Here is a 16,182-nt window from a genome sequence, read left to right as displayed (position 1 = left end):
GAGGCCAGATTTGAACTTAGGTCTTCCTGACTCCGGGACGGCAGCAAAGTGTGCAGTAGAGTATGACCGCAACTCCTTGGGCCTCAGTTTCTTCAGCTGTAAAACAGTCTAAGTGGCCTCTGAGGTCCCTTCTGGCTACAATCTTTTTATTGTTCCCATTCACCCCTTCCCTCTATATTTTTCAGGCATCCGAATTAGATCAAAGGCTAAAAGCTGCTATGGTGCTTTACAGTTTAAAAGATTTTGTGTTCTGTGCTTGTCCTAGCCATAGCACCATGGCCTGGATCCCACGAGGACCTTGGATTTCCATGAGCTGGGACTCCAAGGTCCATTTAAACTATGTCTATTTGTTGCTACCAAGAAGCATGACCCCTTCTAGCTCCTCTCCCCTTCTTTTCCCAAGTCTTAGAGTTAAATAATCCTACAGAGTTGGCTCATCATGATGAGCTTCAAGCCCAAAGTCTCTGCTATCCTTTGGCAGCTTGCACCTTTGTTTTCCTAATGAGTGTAAGAGTCAATGGCAGAGCCTGTGTGTAAATGACAAAGTTCGACAGAGATTAGTATTAAACTCTATACAATATGGCAGGTACAGCTATCTACATACACCCAGAAAATTAGTGCTAATTTAGATACTAGTTCTCACCTCAAGAGCTACAATGGGGGGGGGGGAAACTGATTTAGTTGTATAAAAGAAGCAATCAAGTATTGTGAATTAGCTACAACCCTTGTTTACTTAGGACCTGTGTGACTCAGGTAGGTGACTCAATGGATAGAGCCCTGGGTCTGGAGTGAGGAAGATATGAATTCAAATCCAGCTTCAGACACTTACTAGCTGTGTGACCCTGGGCAAGTTACTTAACTGTTTTCTCAACTGTAATGCAGGTACCTATGTCATAAGCTTTTAGCAGTGTCTGTCACATAGCAGGTGCTATGTAAGTGCTTTTTCTTTTCCCTTCCCCTTCCCCCTTGGGTAAACTACTTCACCTCTCCAGCTCTGTTTCTTTGGTTTCAACTGGAGCTCTTCTTTTTAATTCTAAATTCTACAGGCATTATTAATGAAAAATGCTGAAGTCCGACAGTGAATTCAAAGCTCCCTCAGGGCAGTCTTCATATCTTGACTTCACCCTCTAGCTCTCTATTTTGCATACTCTGAACATATTAGAGGCTTAAATTTTGTTGGAATTCATGAAATGCCACAGTATGAGCAATAACTCTTAGGTATATTATTTCAATTTAATTTTCTTATAAATTTTTTAATAGACACTAAATTCTGTTCCCCATAACCTCCTGTTGCTGTGAAATACAGTCTTCTACTTTTTTTAATTTTTAAAATTAACTTAATTTTTTTTGTTATATTTTAAGTTCCAAACTGCCTCCCTCCCTACCCTACATTAGAGAAGGCCATCATGTCACACACACACATACACAATAAAAATAATTACGCTATATATATATATATATATATATGTGTATTTATCAGTTCTTTCTCTGGAGGTGAATATCATCTTCTTTTATAAGTCCTTAGTATTTGATCTGAGCATTTAGAATACTCAGAAATAGCTTAGTCATTTCTAAAAAATTTAAATGGAGAGAATATCAGACACCGTACTACACTAATTGAGTCCTAGGAGAAAGTATGTGGAGTTTGAGATATTCATAATTCATTCACCTTGCTATAACACTTTATAATTTATATACCACTTCCCTCTAAATAACCCTGTGTGTGAAGACATGCTAACCCATGACATATTTAACTGCCCAAAGCAGTGAGATACAATCTCTTCTGTAAAGACTGCATGAACAATGAAAACAATAAAACAATCTAAATGGAAAGAACAATGAAACCAAAATTGAGTGACCGGCAATTACAATTCCCAGAAGAGATGAGAAAATACGCCTCTCCCCTTTAATCGGAGAGGGAAGAGGCTACAGATGTGGAATGATATATATGCTGTCAAACAATTTGTTAGTTAATCTTGCTGATTTTTTTTAAAATTCTAGGCACAAGAGAAGGCTAAATAGGGAAAAGAGGGTGAGGAAGATAGGTTCATAAATGTATGTCAATGTAGAACCTATGTCAGATTGCTTGCCATCTTGGGGAAGGGGGAGGGGAAAGAGAAAAATTTGGAACTCAAAGTCTTTCAAAAAATAGAACGTTGAAAATTGTCTTTACATGTAACTGGAAAAAATACTATTAAAAAAGAAAGTTAAAAAAAATAAATGAATGTGAAATAAAGACAAAAGTCATCCATTAAAAAAACCATAACATGCCTGAAAAAAAGACTGAAAAAAAGGAGACATAGGGTCCAAAAGGTCTTTCTGCTTAAAATGGTCTTTTCTTAACCCTTCTTCAAAATGAAAGATGGATGAGGAAAAATGGCCCATTCTCTAAAGAAGGTGGCAAAGTGTGTTTGTCACTGGCAGTCATATCAAGAAATATCTGCAACTCCACAGAAATCAGCTTATTTTGATGCTCAGGGCTAGAAATAATGTTTTCCAGTAAGCAGATCGACTTCCTAAATCTTCTTTTAAAATATTATTTTTTATCCTTACAGGTGGTTTTACCCCTTATTATTCCCTCACTTAAATGCCCTACTCTGAATGCCACATACTGGTATGCTAAGTACAACTTTATTTTTGTTTTTTTGTTTGTTTGCTAGGCAATGGGGTTAAGTGACTTCCCCAGGGTCACACAGCTAGTAAGTGTCAAGTGTCTGAGGCCACATTTGAATACTGATCCCCCTGATTCCAGGGCTGGAGTTCTATCCACTGCGCCAGCTAGTTGCCCCCTGCATTTAAGTCTTGCCACTGACACAAGACTAGCTTTGTGATGGTGGGCAAGTCACTTAACTTCTCAGTGCCCCTAATGTCTAAAAAGCTAAATAACTGACCACCTACCAACCTGCATCAATGGAGGGAGTTTCCATACTGGGTACTCTCCCATAGATGAAATCATGAATAAAAAAAAAAAACCCACATACAAACATACTTGTGTGTATCATATGCTAAACTAAATACCTTTTATTACACAAATGGACTTAAGTACATGGGGTACACAGTGTCCAAATTCCTTACTACTCATTTACAAGTTCTGCTCAAAATATTCTTGAGACTTCTGACTACAAATGAAAAGAGAACTACATTGGTTATGCTTGTAAAGCTAATAAAATCATCATTTGCCATACATGCGGCTGGGCCTAGAGCCAAGAAGGCTCATCTTTGTGACTTCAAATCTAACCTCCCTTACTTACTAGCTATGCGACCCTGGGCAAGTCACTTAATTCTGCCTCAGTCTCCTCATCTGTAAAATGAGCTGGAGAAGGAAATGGCAAACCACTCTAGTATCTTTGCCAAGAAAACCCCAAAGGGGGCCACAAAGAGTCAGACACAGCTGAAAAATGATCGAACAACAACAAATATACAAATCTTGTTGAATTAAATTTCTGTAACCTATATCCAGGCTCTCTGCTTTGTAGATTATCCATGGCATTTTTTTTTTTAAATCCCAGATGCCATCTAGTTTATGCCTGGATGTTCTCTGCACCCAGCTGGTGTGTACTCAAGGAATAAGTTTAATGAATTAAACATAATGTAAAAGGTTCATCTGCAGTTTAAAAAAATTATAATGCATTCCAAAGCCAAATATGCCTTTTAGATTAACTATGAGCCTATTCCCATTAATATGCATAATGGAGAATTAACAGACTAAGCCTTAAAATCTAGTACATACAGATATACATCAATTTATGCAAGTCTATGTTCCTGAAAAGTGAACAAAGTTTATACACAGGCTTGGAGGATTTTCTTGTAAGCGGGGGAGGAGGACACCAAAGCTTGGTTTTCTGCTTACTTCAAATCTGACTAAGGGTGGTTCAAAAAGAAGAAAAATAAAGAGTAATTAGGTAAGATCAGGGAGATGATCACAGGAAGAGGAAAGAGAACGAGGAGTGCACTCCTTCCCTTCTTAGCAGAGATGGGTTTAGCTTGGCTGAATTGTTATTTTATTTCTGTCCTTTTTTCTTTTTTGTTACAAAGGATGGCATGCTAAACAGAGGAGGGGGTGAGTATATATTTAGAAATGAGAATGATATAAAAGCAAAAAAATAAGAATGAATTAAAATCTTTCAATTAGATTTTTTTTAATTCAAGGGAAAAAGTGCTATAGACAAAATCCCCTTATAGGTGCTATGAGTCAATAAAACTGTTTTCTCATAGTAGAATTTGGGCACAATGAGCACACTAGAATAAATCACATCCCCATTCTTCAAGAGCACATGCCAGAGACCCAGTGTAATGAACAAGCTAGAGGAAAACCGGGGGAGTCAGGACACTACATCTTTTATTCCTCAACCAGAATACTATTTATTGAGCTCCAAACACGTGCCTACTACATGCTGTCCTAGATACAGTGGGGATACAAAAATGGCACGAGGCTTATGACTTGCTCTCAAGCAGAACTGCAAAAACATGCATATGAAACAATCCGAGCCTAACACAAGGAAATCTATGATCTAGTGCCAAATGTCAGGGAATAACCTAAGGTGACTTGCTTCTGTGAAGCAGGATGTGCTGTGAGAATGAGGCACCAAGCTGGAGTCTGTCTGAGATGTAAATGAACTCTCCTAGGAAATCCTGAGGCCCTCTCATTCATTCATTCATTTAGCAAACATTTATTTAAATATCCACTAGGTAGTGGCACTGAGGTGCGAGGACCTGAAACAGACACAAAGATAAATAAATAAGAGTTCCTGAGATGAGAGAAGACCTGGGTGGGTTTAGAGTCAGCAAACCTGAGTTGGAATTCTGATTCTGCTACTTATTTGCCAGTCTGACTTGAGCAAATCACTTAACTTCAGAAAATCTCAGTTTCCTCATCTGAAAAAGGAGGTTGGGGATTCCCAACGTTTTTGAATGTATGTACCTTCTTTTATATATAAAAAACCACCTTGAGGACCTCCACCCTAATAATAGTTGTATAATTAGTATATAATGAATAAGAAAATAGTCAGTGATGAAAAACTGTTATGAATTCAGTAATTCCTTTAAATGAATTTGTATTTTATTGACCACAACAAAACCTACATACAACTGAAAAAAATAGCAATATCTACATGATGGAGATAATTATATTCAACCAACAGGAAAGTATGCGTATTCAGAATGGCATGTGTATTTTCTTGGATTCAAATAGGTATGAAAATGACAATGTACTATGTATATATGGGTTTAGGAACCTGTCCTGCAATAACAGAGACCTGCAGCTCACAAGTTGGGGAACTACTAGACCAAAAATTCTAAGGCCCCTTAAAGAGCCTACAAGGTGGCACCAGAGAAAGAAGCAGGGGAGGGTCCCCTGAAGTCAGAAAGACCTAACCTCAGATATTTATTAGCTGTATGACCCTAGCCAGGTCACTTTACCTCTTTCTGCCTCATTTTCCTCATCTATAAAATGAGTATAACAATAGTACGTACCTCCCAGGGCTTTGCGTGATCAGATGAGAGAATATTTGTAAAAGCACTTTGGAAACCATAAAGCACCGGGAAGGGTGGGGGAGAAGAGGAAACAGAAGAACCACTCAGAGGTGGGGTATGGTGGGGGGAGGGCAGAGAATGGTACAAGACAGAACACTTAAGGTAGGGCTACCAGCCCCTCCCATCCCAGGAAGCCCCATAACTCTAACAGATGCAATCAAGACAAAAGCAGGAACTCAACCGCTAGGATTCCTAGTTCTTAGAACTTTGTGAGTAGGTTAACTGTAAATTTCCCTATTGTCTAAATTCTCTGACACAATTCCCTTCAACTGCCAAGAGGCCACTCCAATACACCACCCCCAATACAATTTCCACAATCCTACTTATCCATTCTTACTTCCTTAAATTTTAAGGAATTCCCAAATCCTCATCCCTATTCTGACTAGCTAGCCCCATCTTAGAGTGTACTCCAACCTGGTGTGCCTATCTGTCTCCTCGACCATCACCCAGGACCCACTGAGTCCCTACAACTCACCCTCAAATTCTACCAGCTCCTCCAACTTTTCAAGCTACTTGCTTTATTAGCTCTCCCTTGAGGATACTGCATTCTAACGCTTAGGGAGGAGGAACCTCCTCCCACTTCCCACCCCTAGACAGAAGGAATGGCAAACTCCCAGCCTCCCACTGACACTTCCAGTCCATTCCTCTACCCACATCTCCCAATAATTTATCCCCTTCTGAAGTCTATCCAGTCTATTTATACCATCCATTCCCCATTCTTATTTCTGTCATCTACTGACACCCATGTCACTCAGTCTTCCACATTTCTAAATGACTTCAGCATCTGGTTCACAACTTCCTCTACACCCCACTGCCTGCCTCCATCCTCCAGGATTCAAATATTTATGATGGGGGCCATTCAGACATAAATTCTCCACTCTTCACCCATCTCAGTCACGTGCAAGCATGGCCACACATTAGATCACTGCTACACAGAACTTTATTACTTCACAGATTATAAGGTTTAGAGCTAAAAGGATCCTCTTTAGAGCCCGCCCCTTATGTGCTTTCTTCTCTCATTAGAATGCAAACTCCTTGAGGGCAGTGACTGCCTTGATTACTTGCACTTGTATTCCCTCCCCTTTCCCACCACCCCTGCGCCTAGCATAACAGAATACCTAGTACAACTAGGTTAAAGAAAATGCTTTATCTATCAAATCCGGCATCAGACACTAGCTGGGTGACCCTGGACAAATCACTTAACCCTGTTTGCCTCAGTTTCCTCATCTGTAAAATGAGCTAGAAAAGGAAATGGCAAACTACTCCAGTATCTTTGCTAAGAAAACCCCAAATGGAGTCATGAATAGTCAGGCATGACTGAAAACAACTGAACAACAATAGCATCAATCCGAATTGAGTACCATCATTTCAAGACCCTTCACTACAGATGAAGAAGTTGAAGAGCTAAGAAGTGACTTGCCCGAGGTCATACACTCTCTCTCACACCTCAAATATCCAATCAGTTACCAAACTTTGTCATTTCTAGCTCCACAGCATCTCTCACATACCATTCCGTCTCTCTGCAGTCACAATCCCAGTTCAGATCTTCATCCGGTCTCACCTAGATTATTACAATTGCCTCGTATTTCAAATTTCTTTCCTTTCCCATCCATACTCCACCTAGTTTCCAAAGTGATTTTTCCTAAAGTGCAGCTCTAACCATGCCAGTTCCTTATTCACTAAATTTCAATGGCTCTCTATTGCTTCTAGAAGCAAATATAAATTTCTTTGTTGCCAGTCTTATTTCACATTACTTCCTTTGTCCGTGAAATTGTCTACTACTTTCCCTTTGCTCAATTTACTCTTCTTACTGTTCCTTACCAATAAATGAAATGGTCTCTGGCCCTGAAGGAGCTTAAGTTCTACTGAAGGAAACATATGCAGATAAGTAAATTTCAAAAAATAAGGAGAGTAAATAAGTAATCAGTATTCCTAACCCCTTGGTAAGGACTATCCCTTTACTCGCACTTTTGCTCCCATCCACTTTCACTCTCCCAGGGCCTTATACCAGCAGTCACATCCCCTATAATACACACTGTCAATCTCTCTTCCACTACAGGTTCTTTCCCAGCTGTCTACAAACATGGGTCATAGAGTCGTAGCATAGTAAGGTGCAGAACTGGAAGACAATTCAAAAGGTTATCTAGTTCTAATTCCTTATTGTACACAAAAAGAAAATGAGGCCTATGGAGTTAAGTATCATGCCCACTGTTAAAGGCAGGAATCAAACTCAGGTCCTCTGACTAGAATCAGTATTATTTTCCCCTAGATCACATTAGGTCTCTCCCAATCATAAAAATGTCTTCCTCTGATCCTTCAATCTCATTCAACCATGATCCCATTTCTCTCCTCCCCTCTCTGATAATCAAATGTCTTGAAAAAGTCATCTATACTCAATGCCTCCACTTCCTCACTAACTACTTTCTCCCTAATTGTAAGCAATTTGGCTTCTACTCTCTCTCCCCCAATTTACTTAAGTCACTCTTTGAAGAGATGAACTCCTAATCACCAAATCTAATAGTTATCTTTTTAGTTCCCTTCCTACTAGACCTCATGAGATGCAGTAAACAGATCAGCAAAATACCCAACTGGGGATATCTTCCTCTCCCTCGACTTCCATGACACCATACTGCTTAGGTTTTTTCTAGCTTTCTATCCATTCTTCCCTGTCCCTTACGGGTCAAGGATGGGTGCTAGTCCAAGACTCTTCAGTTGGATCTGTTCTCTTTCTCTACTTTCTCTCCCATGGAAATTTCATTCACTCCCCTGACTCCTTTCCATTTCTACTGCAACCACCCTAGTATAGGACCTCCCTACCCCCTGCCCAAACAAATGAAATAACCTAACAGGCCTTCCCACCTCCAACTGATCTCTTATACTACTGCCAGTCTATCTGAAGGCAAAGATCTGGACTCCGCGCCAAAGTTTTCAATAGCCTGTAAGAAATTATGAAATAATAAATGTAGAGAAGCATGAAAAGATGTATAAAAACTAAAGCATAATGAAGTAAGCAGAAGCAGGAAAACAATATACATGATTACAACTATGTAAATAAGGACAAGAAAACAATCCAAAAGGAATACTGTGAAATTACAATGACCAAGTTTAGCCCAAAATAGATATTTGGGGAAGGCACTTCTGCCCCTCTAACCTGAAGAGGTCACGAGATGACTTTAAGTCAGTCAACGAGCATTTGTTAACCACTTACTATATTCGAGGTAGTATGCTAACCACTATGGATACAAGAAAAGCAAAAACAGGTCCCTGGCCTCAAGAAGTTCATATTCTGAACTGGGTTTGGGGCAAACCATCATATACATATATATATGAAATACATAAAATGTAAGTAAATAGAAAGTAATCTCAGAGGCAAGGCACAAAGAGAGGAAAGAAGGGAAAGGAGAAACCAGGAAACATCTCTTACAGAAGGTGAAATTTGGGCTGAGTCTTGAAGGAAGCACAGAATCCACTAGTCAGACATAAAAGGGGAGAACATTCCAAGCACGGGGGAGAACCAGTGAAAAGGCAAAAGTTAGATAGGGTATATTGTTCAAAGAACATCAAGGAGGTCCGTGTTTGCTGGATCATACTTGGAGACGATTCAAATGTAAGAAGACTGGAAAGGTACAAATGGGCCAGGTTTGAAGGGTATATATGTGATGCATTTAACCACATGTCAGACCTTTTCCATGTGTTGATTAGTTTTACTGGACTTTCTCCCACTTTTTTATTCTTTTTTTTTAAGAGCATATCTCTTTTAGAGCATATTTTTTAGAGGATATCTCTTTAGAGGATATGTCTCCAAGAGAGGGAGGGGATGGTACATTGAGAAACGTAGGTGATAGAAAACAAAAGATACCTATGGTAATGTTATTATTATTTTTAATAATGTTTGGTGGCTTTATACTGCCTACCACAACCCTTTTACCAGGCATTCAAAGCCCACACCACTGAATTCCAAATCATCTTTGAAAGCTTAATTCGAATTCCATCCCCATCGTGATGTTTTCTCTGATTTTCCTCCCCCCACACCCTGCTCACAAAGTACTGTGCTTGTACCTTTCTAATGAACTTATATAGCTAGATATATCAAATCTTCCAACAAGACTTTTAAGTTTGAAGAAGGCATGGCTCATGTCTTTTCTAAAATGTATAGATCCCATGCACCTGGAATAGAGCTCTTATCAGGATTAGTGCTTAATAAATGTTTGATAAATTGGACGAAACAAAGACCAGAAACCAAATCAGAGAAAGTCAAGAAGCATTTATTAAGCATCACCTGAGTGCCAGATACTGTGCAAAATGTGGAGCAAAGAAAGGCAAACAATAATTTTGCTGCACAGTCCAATAGGAACTCACACTCCAGTAAAGGAGACAGCATGCAAACAACAATGTACAAACAAGATACAAACAGGAAAAAACAGAGATAATCTCATAGGGAAAGCACTAACATTAAAGGGGATATTGGCAAAGGCTTCTTGCAGAAGAAGGTAGGATTTTAACTGGGGCCCAAAAAAGTCAGGGAAGCCAGAAAAAAGAGATGAGGAGAGAGAGAATTCCAGGCATGAGAGACAGGCAATGAAAATGCTAGGAGTCCGGGAGATGGAAGTGTCCTGCGCAAAAACCAGCAAAGAGGCCAGTGTCACTGACTGATGTAATTCTGCTCTGCATCAGTGGTGGCGGTGGCAGATGAGAGAAGGTAAAAATCGAGAGGATTTGGTAACAGATTGGATACAGTGGAGCGAGGGAGTGAAGACTGAGGATGAAACAGGTTGTGAACTTAGGTAATGAAAGATGCCTAGACAGTAACAGGGAAGAATCCATTTATACGTTTAATTTTAAAACTTTTGCTTCTCTGTAGCTACTAGCAGTAAAAATCCTTAAAAAAAAAACTTAAGAAGGGTTATGTGTCTCTGTAACAGACACCAGGAAATGTGAGAAATGAAAACCTGTTACCCTTTCAGGACCTGGGTTCTGAGAAACCTGGGTGCAAAAGAATGGTAGTATGAGACAGCTAGGTGGTGCAGAAGAGAGAGCACCAGCCCTGGAATCAGGAGAACCTGAGTTCAAATCTAGCCTCAGACACTTACTAGCTATGTGAACCTGGGCAAGTCACTTAACTCTGATTGCCTTTTCAACCCCTTCCCCCACCCCCTAAAAAAAAAAAAGTGGTAGCAAAGATTCAAGGCAGCAGATGAGCCAAACCTTCAGGCTCTTAGGAAAACAGTACATAAGTGTCACACGAAGTCAGGACAGGAAGAGATCAACATGGGACAAAAGAATCATTGAAGCAATAAGATACAGAATAGTGTCTCAAAGGACAGGAAAAATATGAGAAAGAAGAAGGAAAAATGGATGTGTTATTTGTGTATTTGAAGGGGAGTTTCCAAGTAGGGCCTTACAAAAATTTTTGGATATAAGAATGGAACAAATTATTAGCAGACAACAACAAAGGGAGACAATATAAACTAAGCTACCAAATCTGTTTGATTCCCTGATATTCTCAGAAACACAAGAGGAGTCCACCTGTTTGCCAATTTCTGTATTCAAAAAAAGCTTGGCTAGTGAGATTTCAAAAAGGCACTTCCATGTCTCACCATTACCACCAATTCAATACGTCCAAAGATGAAATAATTTCCTCCAAATCAGATTCTGTCTTCCCAACTCTGTTGTCTTAGTCATTTGACTCATTCCTCTCCTTATACTTGTGCTTCAAATCAATCATGGACGAGTTCTGATAATTTCCATAAAACTATCTCAGACAAGATTCTTTTTCTCTATCTACATTGCCACTGCCCAAATCTAGGCCCTCATTATTTAATGAAATAAGTACTGTAAAAGTCAGTCTGGCTCCATTTCTAGAGGTTCTCTCTTCCCTAATTCAGCCTATACCTCACTGTCAGATTAATCTTCCTTTTGTATAAAGCTGGTCATTTCACTCCTCCACACCAAAATCCTCAGAGGGTCCTTATTATGTAATCTACCAAGTAAAGCTCAAATTCTTTTTGTCAGGTATTCAAGGTGCTCTGCAAAAAAACTGCTCAAAATCTGCAATCACCCCCTATTTCTTACCTCTTCAAACAAACTCTTCTATTTTTAAACCTAAGCGAACTAGGAGTTCTCACCTTGAATGCTCTACTTTTCCCCTCTTACTTCTATCCATGCTTGAAAGCCTAGCTCAAGGTCCACTCTCTGGGAAGACTTGAAGTCTCTCCAACAATTCCCTCCTAGCTCCTACAGGAGTTAGACTGTACCTCACCACTGAATATTTGATCACATCCTCGTCCACCGTCCATCATGAGGTGATGCCACAAAAAGGGACTTCCCCTAAGCTGCAGTCTCCCCTGGAACCATACCTTTCCCATTTGGTTGGGAGACTAAGTGGTTTCACGTCTGTTTGTGTCTGTCTAGTGGTTTCTCCTTGAAGGGAACTACAGACAACTACTTTCATTTCATTCTCGGATCTTGGTTTTGCATATGTATATCCAGTGCCCACGAGAGTGCCTGGAACAGGGCAGGTGCTTAATAAATGCTTCCCTTGAAAAAATGCTTTCTAACCAACATTGTCATGCCCCAACTCTCCCCATCCCCCAATACCCTACACATACACCTTCACCACCACCACAAATAACAACAACAAAACCTAGCCATTTCTTAAGTCAGCAGGATGTCTTTCCCAAGCAGGAGCTGTACACTGAAGACAAACTAAAACCACAGCCATCAGAGCAAAACCCTATTTACACACACTGTCCTGTGTCATTACTCTTCACTCTTCCTTTTTTCAAGATTTATCTCTCATCAAAATAGTCCCACCACTTTTCGTCCTTCAAGTAACATTTCCTTTCTTATTTGAGGACTTCACAAGTAGCATCCAATGAAAAAGCTACTCAGATGGAGGAACCCACCTCCCCAGGAAGAGCTAAGATCTCCTCCACACACTGCTACTTCTGTAGTACTAACTGCCGGCTCAGCCCAGGGACTGAATCGAATCCCGGAAAAGGTTGGATACACATGTTACACTTAACTGTAAGCTCAACTCAAAAACTCTGAATGGAACCCAGAAAAAGGTTAGATACACATGTAACACTAGCGGCTGGCTCAACACAGAGTCTCTGAATCGAACCCAGGAAAAGGTTGGACACGCTATTAGTGATCTACTCTGCCTCCCAAAGGGGAAGAGAGTGGGGGAGGAAGAAGGGCTCGGCTGGGTGAGTAAAATTTAGCATGAGAACAGTTAAATGCTGAGTAATTTCCCTGCAGTGTAAACACTAAGCTCAGTTGATTCTGCCAACTGCACGGTATTTTTATTCTATTTTAATAAACACCGATGACTGGCTGCGGGTGTTACGGGGTTCCGTGGCGGTTCGCGGCACAACTCTCTCTAGACTAGAACAACAAAGAAGGAGGGCTTTTTTGAGCTGTTACCCAGAGAGACTCCCAAAGGGCATTAACCGGGCACTGGCAGAGCAGCTGAGCTCTGCCAGCCTCTTCTGCTACTCTCTGCTCGACTTCCATTCAACACACACAGTAAGCAGACTCCTCTTCACAGACACACACACACACACACACACACACACACACACACACACACACACACACACGGAGGAGATGCTGAGGAGGAAAATCAGGAATCTGGGGCAACAGTATGAATCCTCCACGGCCACCAGATTCGTCTATACTCGAAAAACAGAGCTCCAGGTAACATAAGAAAAAGCCTCTCTCTAACCATTACGGCCCTAAATGATCCCTATTCCGTGTCCATCTCTCCTAGATACCAACTTGCACCCTGCTCTACCACCCTTAAAATGCAGACACGCCTCCTGTCTCTTGTCTCTGTCCCCCCACTCCCCCCATGTCTCAAGTTCACGGTTAACTCTACACAGGTTGCGTTCTTCCCTACGGGGCCTAAAGCGGTCTCAGTTGGTCTGGGCTGAAGTTTGCTTGCAGATTACTTGCAAGAGAGCAAAAATCGCCAAGTCTCCTGGAAAGCGAGAAGGGGGGAGAAAAGAGTTTTGGAGAGGGAGGGGGTAAGAAGAGCAGGTAGAGACAGGTGTGGAAAGGAGGGCTTAGGAAGCTGGAAAAGCACTTCCAGGCTAAAAGCGCCTGCACCCATGAAGCATGCACCCAACACACACACACACACACACACACACACACACACACACACCCCTCACTCCCCACCACCACTCAGAATGCAGTATGTAGGCAACCATAGCTACACTACCGCCTGCATCAGCAGTGCCACTCACTTCTCCCATCCCTCCCCCCTCCCCGCCCAGGAAGGACTCCCCATACGAGAGGGGAAAAGAGAACCTAGTCCACCACTGCCCCCCTACCTCCCCCCCCATCCACGAAGTGTTCAGCAATGAATGAATGGGGGCTCTCCACACATCCCCACCAGCACCACTTACAGGCTACGTAGGCGACAAAAGCGATGACCACTAGCAGCTTCATTCTCCTCCGGTTGACGGCAGTCAGCAGGCGTAGCAGCGGGCCCCTTGCTCACCATCCCTGGGAGCAGCGCGAGCCGAGGACCCTGCCGCGCGCGCGGGGACCCGCCTGCTGCACAATGCGCGCGGCAGGGCGGCAGCGGCCCGAGTAAACTCCTCCCTCTGCCACCCAGCCTGGGAGTCTCCGCCCGTCAGCGCCAGAGGCTTCCTGCCGATAGGCACTAATACGCAGGCGCAATTTCAGTTCCTCCCTCTGCTTTACTCCCCGCCCCCAACCCGCAGGCGCAGGAACCACCTCTTTCCCCCGCCCCTCCGGTCATCAAAGAATGTTGGGAGCGGGTAAGGGTCCAACTTCAGCTGGGCTACGCATGCGTAGAATTGTGCTTATTGACCACGCCTTCTCATCTGTCTGGTCTTGTCTTTTTCGCCAGCCCTGCGGGTTCTGTCTGGCAAGCTTAACTTTTGGTTAATTTCAGGAAAGATGTTCCCGGATGAAATGAGGGAACTCAGAGCTTTTGAGCATTTATGCTTGCTTTTTATTCTTGCCTAGCCTCTTCTCTGTGCAATTAATTTACTCTTATCCTTAAAGCTCTTTGAGAACGTCACAGGAAAGTTTTTATTTTTGTATTTTATTTATTTTCCTCATGCTTTTTAACATAACGGTATCAAAATGATAAATCTGAGCCTGGAACATAGGGTATCTAGTTCCCCATTCCCAGCTTATAAACGAAACTTTTCACAGGGACTGCTAGAATGTGACTTACATTTGTAGTGTTGTTGCACCTGAGAAAGGAAGTGATTTGTGTTCCTTTCTATAACTCTTCAAATCACACCCTGTAAACGGTTTTTTACTAAGGATAGCCTTGCTAGTCAGGGTTGAACTCTGAAATGGCCCAGGAATTGGGGGTATAGAGATGAGGGTGTTTTTGTAAATGTTTAATAACTCTCAAAAAATATTCACTAGACCCCCTTTTGAGTTAATTTTCATTATTAACATTGTTCCATCACTTCGAAAGTCTAGACAGTCAACAAAACAGTAACTCAAAACCTAATTTGTATAGTTTGCCTGTTTCCAAGGTGCAAATAACTCACACTGAAAATTTAACAATTAGCTCTCCAGAGCTGGTTGGAGCTGGCTCCAGCACCCCCCTCAAATAGAATCCAATACTCTGATAATGAGTGATAATGGGTTATTAAGTACAAATAATCCCTGCTTATGTGTTAGCTTGCCCATCTGCCTCTTTGATTAAAGTAAGGTCTTACTGTCAAGTCCCGAGGACGCTGGGAATTTGGGATTGCCCATGTAGGGATGCCCAGAAGCCCAACTAGAATCCTTTTGTGCCCCATAAATATTAGGGGAAGAAACCATAGTAATTCAAGACTCATGCATATAGCTTTGCCTTAATTCTTTATAAATAGTGTAAATACTGAAGATTTCAAATACACAGATAGAAGTCTCCATCAAGGGACCTTTGATAATACTTCAGACTGTTCCTGAATAATGACAATCTACCTTCTGCTAATTCATGTTTGCAACTAAAGCAATTCCACTTCTATTCATTCCTATTTAGAACTCAACCACTTTGAATCACTCATTTATGGTACTTGGAACAGGCAGCACAAAAGTAAAGCCCAACACTCACTCCCTTCTGCTTTCCTCTGGCTCCTAGACTTGTGAGAGCTAGTTACTCCATTCTCCAGGATGTCTCTTTCTGGAAGTCCTGTTGCTGTCAAGTGGAGGTCCAGATAGAGAAGGGAAGGATGGAACATACCTAAAGGAAAGAGAAATAGAAAAGAGGAAAGTGATATGGGAGATAGGAAAATAAAGGTATTGACTTTTTTGTGTAGCTGAACTGACCCTGAAGAAACTCCAAACACATTGTGAGTAAGGTGACCATTTTGAAGGACAACAGTCATGGGAATAGGTAAGTGGAGAGGGAAAGGGAGAAGCATTTATTTAGCGTCTACTATATGCCAAGCTCTGTGCTAAGTGCTTTGCAAACACACATTTGATCCTCACAACAACACTGGAAGGTGGGTCCTCCTATTATCCCCAATTTATAGTTGAGGAAATGGAGGCAGACAGAGGTTAAGGGACTTGTCCAAGCTCACACAGCAATATCTAAGATAGGATCTGGTCTTCCTAACTCAACCAACACTCTATTCGGTGTTCAATCTAGTTGCCTCCTCTGTTTTCACT

General features: G+C 41.5%; 1 protein-coding gene across 2 annotated transcripts in view; it reads right to left on the bottom strand.

The window, feature by feature from the left end:
• Positions 1-14,178, bottom strand: part of UXS1 (UDP-glucuronate decarboxylase 1) — a 146,210-nt gene extending 132,032 nt beyond the window's left edge. For both annotated transcript variants that reach the window (XM_020987928.2, XM_020987929.2), the window contains exon 1: positions 13,944-14,178. In XM_020987928.2, the coding sequence (XP_020843587.1) occupies positions 13,944-13,986 (43 nt within the window). In that variant the 5' untranslated portion in view covers positions 13,987-14,178. The remainder of the gene's footprint in view (positions 1-13,943) is intronic.
• Between the last annotated feature and the right edge of the window lie 2,004 nt (positions 14,179-16,182).

The sequence above is a fragment of the Phascolarctos cinereus genome, unplaced genomic scaffold (genome assembly GCF_003287225.1).
Source record: "Phascolarctos cinereus isolate Bilbo 61053 unplaced genomic scaffold, phaCin_HiC Scaffold_7;HRSCAF=346, whole genome shotgun sequence".
In the NCBI taxonomy this organism is placed as follows: domain Eukaryota; kingdom Metazoa; phylum Chordata; class Mammalia; order Diprotodontia; family Phascolarctidae; genus Phascolarctos; species Phascolarctos cinereus.
This window is presented reverse-complemented; position numbering and strand designations above follow the sequence as displayed.